Below are 8649 nucleotides of genomic sequence, written 5' to 3'. Positions count from 1 at the left end.
GGTAGCCAGTGTCCCCACAGGACTTGGACGTTAATGGTGTGTTTACAGTAGTTGAACTGCTTATATTTCAAGGATTCTAGAGTTAGAGAATTTTTCATAATATATAGCTGTTTTGAAATTTTTGTTTATTTTTTTATTTTAAGTAGGCTCCATGCCCAATGTGGGGCTTGAACTATCCTGAGATCTAGAGTCACATGCTCTACTGACTGAGCCAGCCAGCCACCTAGAGAGAATTTTTTTAAAGGCATTTCTTACTTTTAAACTCCAAACAAATAGGAAAGGAACATTCCTCCTACCCAACATTTCTTGGTAGAGTGGGTAGATTTTACTCTAGAATCCTGGAGGGGATTCTACAAGAGTCTTCAGTCTTAGATAAATAGGGATTTTAGTAAGGTTGGTTTTTTTTTTTAAGTTTATTCATTTTGAGACAGAGTGAGAGCAAGCAAGCAGGGGAGATGAAGGGGGGGGAGGGAGAGAGGGAGGGGGAGTGAGCGAGCGAGCGAGCGAGAGAGAGAGAGAGAGAGAGAGAGAGAATCCCAAGCAGGCTCCACGCTGTCAGCACAAAGCCTGAAATGGGGCTCTAACTCAGGAACCATGAGATCATGATCTAAACCGAAACCAAAAGTTAGATACTCAGCCAACTGAGCCACCCAGGAGCCCCCCAGACAAATAGGAATTTTAGATTAGAGCCTTTCATTCAACCAGGATTCAGCCAGCACAGTAAAGTGGGAAGGGTGTGGACGTCAGCCAGAATCCTTCAGCTCTGTCCACTACCTTCAGATCTGAAGAAGCCTCAGGGCAGAACGTGTTCCCCTAGAAGCGTTCTCCATGGATCATCAGTGGGCATTGGACATTTCCTTAAGTTTATCGGACATGTGAGAGGGAAGACAGCCCCTCTGTGTCTTTGAGGTGCTCCTGGCCTGGGGAGAGGGAGACACAGGCAGACCTGCAGAAACTGAGTGACAGCACGGCCTGGCCAGGGCTGCACAGCCCAGGAGCAGTGTGGGCAGAGAGCCGAGGTGCGGAACCAGCGCCACCGGTGAGGGAAGTGAAGGCAGTACCCGCACCCAGTGTGTTGATAATGAGGGTGTACGAAGAGTTCTTATACAGTACTTCCCAATTTGTAAACTGTTTTCTGAAACCCAGCTGACATCCATTGTGTTGAAACATAATCTCAACAGAGTTGATTTCATTACTTACTTACTTTCTTGGGTACTTTCCCATGCTCACAAAGCTCAAGTTTGACAGAGAAAGTGGCTTTGACAGCTTCTTGTGTAGGTAACTTTTTCTGCCTACTAAGGGCAACTTATTTTAATTTAAAAATTACTTTAGGGGCACCTGGGTGACGCAGTCAGTTGAGTGTCTGACTTTGGCTTAGGTCATGGTCTCACGGTTGGTGAGTTTGAGCCCCACATTGGGCTCCTCACTGACAGTGCAGAGCCTGCTTGGGATTCCCTCTCCCCCTCTGCCTCTCCTCTCCTCTCCTCTCCTCTCCTCTCCTCTCCTCTTCTCTCTCTTTCTCTCCCCCCCTCAAAACAAATAAACTTTAAGAAAATAAAAATTACTTTATATCTTGAGATGAAAATATATTAATTCTTGAACCTAATGATGTGACATTCTCCCCAGATTCACCAAAGCTAACCTAATTGTGTGCCATTCAGAGTATAGGTTACCACAGCTGTGGCAGAGAAAGTTCTAGAGTTTCTCAACAAGGTTGAGATTGGTTTGTGCCAGACTCAGTGTAGGCAGGCAGACCAGCAAGGGGGCCGCTCTGAGGACTCTGGCCAGTGGGCGGCTCTACCAGCTGCCATCTCTGGGTGTGTGACAGCTGTTCCCCCAGCCAGCAGCTGGGGGACAGCAAGCAGCTTTTGAAAGAGAGAGAGGGGCACCTGGGTGGCTCAGTTGGTTAAGCCTCCAACTTCGGCTCAGGTCATGATCTCACTGTCCATGGGTTTGAGCCGCACGTCGGGCTCTGTGCTGACAGCTCTGAGCCTGGAGCCTGCTTTGGATTCTGTGTCTCCCTCTCTCTCTGCCCCTCCCCGCTCATGCTCTGTCTCTCTCTGTCTCAAAAATAAATAAAAAACATTTTTAAAAATTAAGAAAAAAAAAAACTACTGAGAGAGAGAGATGGACAGATGGACGGAAGGAACGAACGAACGAACGAACGGAAGAAAAGACGGGTGGATGGATGGATGGATGGATGGATGGATGGACGGACGTTGAAGTGGCATACATCACTCTGCTCACATGTCATCACCCAAAGCTGATCATCTGGCCACACCTGGCTGCCAAAAAGCAGCCAGATGTCCTCTCTAGTTGGGCAGCCATTTGTCCAGCGGGTACAGGGAGGCTTCTGTTACTGAAACAAAGGAGGGAGGAGTGGATCTGGAGGACGCCAGCAGACTGTGGCTGTCATGCCCCTGCCGCTCAGGCGCTGCAGACTTACCTGTCTGAGGCCAGACTCGCAGACTGCGCGTGTCTCCTGCCCCCCTCTCGCCCCTTCACCTGCGTTCCTCCTCGTCTTCTCCTGGGCAGCAGGTCGCACATTTTCTTCCTCCATGTCATGCATTTACTTCTGTCTCTCACCCACCATGACCCTGCCGTGTTTTGGTGGGTCTCCCTGCCTTCTGCCCTGCCCACCCCAGTCCATCCCTTCTGCAGCTTCCCAAATGACCCCTCAGCAGGGCAAGCCAGAGCACATGCCTCTCTGCTCTGATGGCTCCACAACCTGCAGGCCCAGGTCCAGACGGCCCCCAGCGGCTTCCGGGGCCTGTGGTGATCTGGCCTGGCTTCCTCTCTCCAGCTTCTTTCGCCCGCTGCCCAGCAAAACTAACTCCCAAATGACATGTCACGCTCAGAAGGCGCCTCTACCTCTCTGCACATGCTCCCTCGCTTCCCCCAGCCCAGAGCCTTCTCTGCCCTTCTGGTTTAAGGGTCTCCTTGCGTCAGGGCTCTTCCTGACCTTGCCCGCAGCGAGCGTTCTCTGCCAGCTCACCAGGAGCAGGCACACTGGCTGTTCCCTCACAGGACTGTCCACGGTGATGTCAGCACGTGCTTTTTGGATGACTGGCAGCGTTGGCATTTTGCAGTAGGGCAAAGAAACAGCGGGTTGTAGTGGCTACCTGCCTTTTCGCCGAGTCCCGTCTCCGAACCTTTGCACTTGCATCCCAAGAGCCAATTCGAGCAGGCCGCCACGTCTGAGCACAGTCAGCTAGAGCTCTGTACCTCCACTGCCTGTCTCACGCAGGACAGTCCAGACCCCACCTCCCCCACGAAGCTCTCCTTGTCTTCTGCACCCCTGCCAGAGGGTAGGGCCTCCTTTGTCGGTTTACTTTTTGCTTATGCCCTTAGGCTATTATAACTTGTGTTACAACTTGTGTTACAGTATTCCCCCAGCTAGTGAGTTTTATGCTGCTTCAGGAGGAGCTGTGCTCCCTTTATCACCTGTGTTACTTTCTACTTCTTATACAAAGGCAAACTACAAACATTGAGCTGAATTGTCTCAGACCCATAAAAACTATTAAAGATTAATCTTTAGAAATAGATATTCCTTCAGATGTCAGTAAAATGAGGCAGCCTCATGAGGGAATCATTAGGTACTGAATTATGGGTCAGAGCAGCAAAAATTTATTGACTGATTCTGCTGTGGTCCTGTCCCCGGTCCTCACCCTCCTGGAGCTTAGGGCCCCTCCTCACCACAGCGTGGCTTGGCCAGGCCGTTTAGCTCACAGTGTAGTGGGCACTGATCATCTGCTGCAGGTTGTCACGAGCTGTGTGTCATTCACATAATGCAGGGCTGGCCACCCAGCGGCACTCCCCGGCCGGTGTGCTGCACGTTCAGCCACAGTCACTGGTGGTGCTAAGGCTGTGCCTCAGTTACTATCCTGAGAATGGTTAGAAAGGTGGGGGCAGGAGGCGCCTGGATGGCTCAGTTGGTTGGGCATCCGACTCGATCTCGGTTCAAGTCATGATCTCGTGGGCTCATGGATCAAGTCCTCAGTTGGGCTCCATGCTGAGCGTGGAGCCTGCTTGGGATTCCTTTCTGCCCCTCTCCTGCTTGTTGTCTGTATCTTTCCCAAAAATAATAAAAATAAACTTAAAAAAGCGAGAGGGTTGTGGGGGTGAAGCAGTGGTCAGTTGGAGAAACTATTTATTTGATTTAAATTGTTTGTTTAGGCTTGTTATTAATCAATTTATTTACATAGTTTAATGGAAATTCTAGGAGACACTGTTGAAATACAAATTATCACTCCAGAGAACTCAGCAGGTAGGCATTAAATATTAGAACAAACAGGAATTTGCTGAGGCTGTAGAATAAAATTTAAATTTCATGTTTTTAAACAGTATAGAAGGTTTACCTCTATGATTTTACTGTTGGCTTTTTAATTTTTTAAAGAAGAGCCAAAGAAATCATTTACTGACTTTTAAATAAACGTCTTCAGACAAGAGCCAGGGATCCAAATCAATGTAACTACCTGCTGGTTTCTGTTTGCTTGTTTTCTATATAAAATCCCACAGGTGGGGGGTCTCAGCCTGCTGCCTAAGCCACCAGTTTGTACTAGTGCGTCATGAACAAGCAGCAGAGCGTCGTGTTAATGACTATGGGTTACAGTGGTTCTCTGTCTGCAACGGTCTGTATCAAGCCCACCAGTGACGTGGGGTTTGGGGAGCATGGGCCAGCTCCAGGACCATGGTCAGGAGACCCGAGCACACCCGTGGGCATGCGCGGCCACGTACCCATGTCACCAGGCCCAGCCCCCCATTGTTGTGCCACTTCCTCCTTTTACAGTCTAGATATGTAGCAGGACTTGCTTTCTGCTTCATCATTTCGCCTGAATTTGTGGACTTAGAAGACTGGCCCATTTGTATTTTCGGCAGGAACTGTAGACAGGATCCCTCAGAGACCTCTCCCGAGTGCCTTCATCCCTGGGTGAGGCAGCCCAAGAGTCACTCAGTGATGTAATCCTGTCGCGGCTAGCAAAAATGGAAGTGTAAAAGAAAGGCTGTTACCTTCAAGTCCACTCTCCTAAAACGTGGTCGTGTGGGGTCTCGACGTTCCTTCCTTTCATGATGGTCTTGTGCCTCTGAAATGTCATTGCATTTTTTTGTTTGTTTGTTGTTCTTTTTGTGTTTTGCGTAGGTTCAGAATGTGGTCCAACCAAGTTATCAGCTCACAGCCACATTGTCTTACATGCCAATAAGCAGGCAGCCCTGGGAAGTGAGCTGTGCCTGTATCATCTCAGAAAGAGTGCATGTTCATTCTGTTTCTCTTTTAAGGAACCCGACGATTGCACCAGCTCTCTGGAATATTCTATGATACTACATCATGAGTGACAGTAAATGTGATAGTCAGTTTTACAGTGTGCAAGTGGCAGACTCAACTTTCACTGTCCTGAAACGTTATCAGCAGTTGAAACCAATTGGCTCTGGAGCCCAAGGGATTGTTTGGTAAGTATGGTCTGTTTCAGTAGTGTGGGCCAAGTTTTTATCCTAATAAAAACCCAGTAAAACTAAATTGTCAGAACTTAGAAACGCTGATGATTAAAAAAAATGCTCTTTTCTTTGCAATAGGTTTTTGAACTAAATTGAATCAAGCTCTTGTTCTCGTTATATGTAGTCATATTGTAGGATATAGACCTCAATTCTTAGAATGCTGCGTAAATTTACACACATTGCAATTTTTCTTTTTTTTCCCTTTGTTTCTTTTTTTTCTTTTCTTTTTTTTTTTTCCATTCCCCCTGTCATTAGATGCTATAGTAATAGGTATAATAGTGAGTTGTAACAGAAATTTGGAGTTTTATTCATTTCTTCATCCTGGCCACCCTTCCCCCCTCCCCCTTTATCCCCAATCACTCCTATTCATTTCTAGGCGCCGTCACTGCAGTGCCTTGCCCTTCATTGGCAGGATGAGGCCAGTCAGTGTCATTATCACCCTATGGATTAACCAGGAAGGGCTGCCGTGTGAGGGGTTGGGCTGGCCGCCTCTTCCTTGGTGTCTCACTTCAACCATGTGTCCAGCCCGTCAGAACCGTTGGTCTGACCCTGAACCTTAGTCTCTTGCATGGTAAGACAGTCAGCTGCCGCGACATCACTGGCCAGCTAAAGGTAAAGTCTTTCACGTGTTTTCTAGACTACGGTTATCAGCACTTCCCAAACTTTTCAGCCAGTAGTTTTCTGGGCAAGACTTTTCTTTCTTTCTTTCTTTTTTTGGGTCAATAAAAAACAAGATTGTCGTTGCATCTAAAAGAAACTGTGATGGAGCTAACCAACCACTGATTACAACTTAATAAACTTAGTTAGCATAGGGGGTTGAAGATAAAAAAAAAAAAAAAAGAAGTCTGCTGGATGTTCTGGTAGGGGGCTTAATGTGCTCATTAGAGATTTGGAATCTAGAGATTCTTAGCCAGTGTTTTGTACCTGATCCTCCGTTACGGGAACCTGAGGTCCTGGAAGTCAGTTGTTTCCTTCAGCCTTGTGGTTGGAGCCCTGGAGCGAAGAGGAGATGACAGTTTAGAGTTTCACAGAGAAACTAATGTAGGAGAAGGGGCTCTTTGGGAGGAATGCCCAGACTGGGTCTAAAGGGTGATCTTAATTTCCAGAGAACAAAACCCTGTATTGGGATTTAAATCCATTGTGCCAAGAGTAGTCAATGGGTGGTTCAGATGAGGACACTTTGATATGTACAAAAAGTTCTAGGGGCGCCTGGGTGGCTCAGTTGGTTAAGCCTCTAACTTCAGCTCAGGTCAGATCTCACATTCATGGGTTCGAGCCCTGCGTCAGGCTCTGTGCTGACAGCTAGCTCAGAGCCTGGAGCCTGCTTCTGGTTCTGTGTCTCCTTCTCTCTCTGCCCCTCCCCCTCTCATGCTCTGTCTCTCTCTGTATCAAAAATAAATAAAATAGTAAAAAAAATTTTTTTTAAGTTCTAGACAATAAAACATCAATTTATAATCCATCTCTTATTTGGAATGGCATAGTAATTTGATCTTGGTAATTTGGCAAGGCTTGTATTAACAACATTTAATGTAATAGCCATATTGAGAGGCTGACTCTCAATGTGGTTCATAAGTAATTGTAAAGAAAGTTCATGAGTAAAAAGAGTTCATAAGTAATTGCAGAATGGAAGGTTTTGTAAATGGGAGACAGTTAAAATTAATGACTTCATTACAGCATGGTAAATAACAGTACAAAATCACATGCTACTTTAATAAATACCGTTTTTCAGAGACTGGTTTTGACTTCCAGGTTGTATATGGTACTTTTCATCCTTAATTTTTACAGACCTGTTTAATAATGAAATTGTTTATCACGGATGTGTTTTTCTATTAGAAGATTTTTAGTTTTGAAACAAAACTTCCTAACATGCCTTGATAAGCTAAACATCATTTGAGAAAAGCAGTGGCAGAATTATAGGATGGAAAGTTCTAAACTTAAAAAAATTTTTGTTAAACTCAGAGTCCAGAAATAAACCCATACATTTATGGCCAGTCGATTTTGGAAAAGTGCACCACGGTCATCCAGTGGGGGAAGAGCAGTTTCTTCAACAGATAGCGCTGGGGCAAGTGGATGTCCACATGCATGGATGTCCATGTGTTGGGCCCTTTCTTCACATCTTGTGAAAGGTTAACTCAAAATGGATCATTGACCTAAATGTAAGTGCTAGAAGCATACCACTCTTAGAAGAAAACCGGGGGAAGCTTCATGACTTTGGATTCTTAGAAATGACGCCAAAAGCACAAGCAACAAAAGAACAAATTGGACTCCATCAAAATCAAAAACTTTGGTGCGTCGAAGGACACTGACAAGAGTGAAGAAACCACCACAAAATCGGGGAAAGTTTGCAAATCCTATATGTGGTAAACGTCTGGTATCCAGAATGTATAAAGAACTCTTACAACTTTAAGAAGATAGCCCAATTAAAAAAAAATCAGGTGAAGGACTTGAATAGATATTTCCCCAGAGAGGATATACAAATAGGTAAATAAGCACATGCAAAGGTGTTCATCATTAGTCATTTGGGAAATGAAAATCAAAACCACAATGAGATACTACTTCATACCACTAGAATGGACGTGATCAACCCAGCAGAAAAGAGCGGATGTTGGCAAGGATGTGACGAAGTTAGAAGCCTCGTGCATTGCTGGTGAGAAGGTAAGATGGTGCGGCCACCTGTGGAAAACAGTGTGACGGATGCTCATCACAGAATTACCACGTGACCCAGTAACTACGCCTAGATATATATACCCCAAAGGTTAAAAACCGATGTTCCAACAAAGACTCGTACACAGATGCTTGTAGCAGCAATATTCGCAGTAACCAGAAGGTAGAAACAGCCCACATGTCTAGTGGGGGATGATGAATAGATGCACAAATTGTGTTCTGTGCTCACATGGGGTCTGATTCATAAAAGGAACAGCCCTGACATGTGCTCCAACGAGGGCGATCCTCAAAAGCACGCTACATGAAAGCAGTCAGATGTTTATGTGAGATATCCAGAGTGGGGGGGGGGTCCCTGGAGGCGGATGTAGACTGGCGGTTAGCAGAGGCAGGGGGGAAGGGGGGCGGGACACAGCTGCTTACTGGGTACGGGCTTTCCCTTTGTGAGGATGGAAATCTTTTGGAATGATACAGAGGCGGTGTCCGCACAACATG

The 8649-nt window shown here is 46.2% G+C and overlaps 1 protein-coding gene across 4 annotated transcripts in view; it reads left to right on the top strand.

Moving 5' to 3' along the window:
- Window positions 1–4908: 4908 nt before the first annotated feature.
- Window positions 4909–8649, top strand: part of MAPK9 (mitogen-activated protein kinase 9) — a 40541-nt gene continuing 36800 nt past the window's right edge. For 2 of the 4 annotated variants that reach the window (XM_029941669.1, XM_029941671.1), the window contains exons 1-2: window positions 4910–4930; window positions 5278–5448. In XM_029941669.1, coding sequence (XP_029797529.1) covers window positions 5327–5448 — 122 coding nt within the window. In that variant the 5' untranslated portion in view covers window positions 4910–4930; window positions 5278–5326. Of the gene's footprint in view, window positions 4931–5277; window positions 5449–8649 lie in introns of all 4 variants that reach the window. The other 2 variants (XM_029941670.1, XM_029941668.1) reach the window with 2 other exon arrangements.

The sequence above is a fragment of the Suricata suricatta genome, chromosome 6 (assembly GCF_006229205.1).
Source record: "Suricata suricatta isolate VVHF042 chromosome 6, meerkat_22Aug2017_6uvM2_HiC, whole genome shotgun sequence".
In the NCBI taxonomy this organism is placed as follows: domain Eukaryota; kingdom Metazoa; phylum Chordata; class Mammalia; order Carnivora; family Herpestidae; genus Suricata; species Suricata suricatta.
The sequence above is the reverse complement of the archived record's forward strand: the minus strand, read 5'-3'. Positions and strand labels throughout refer to the sequence as shown.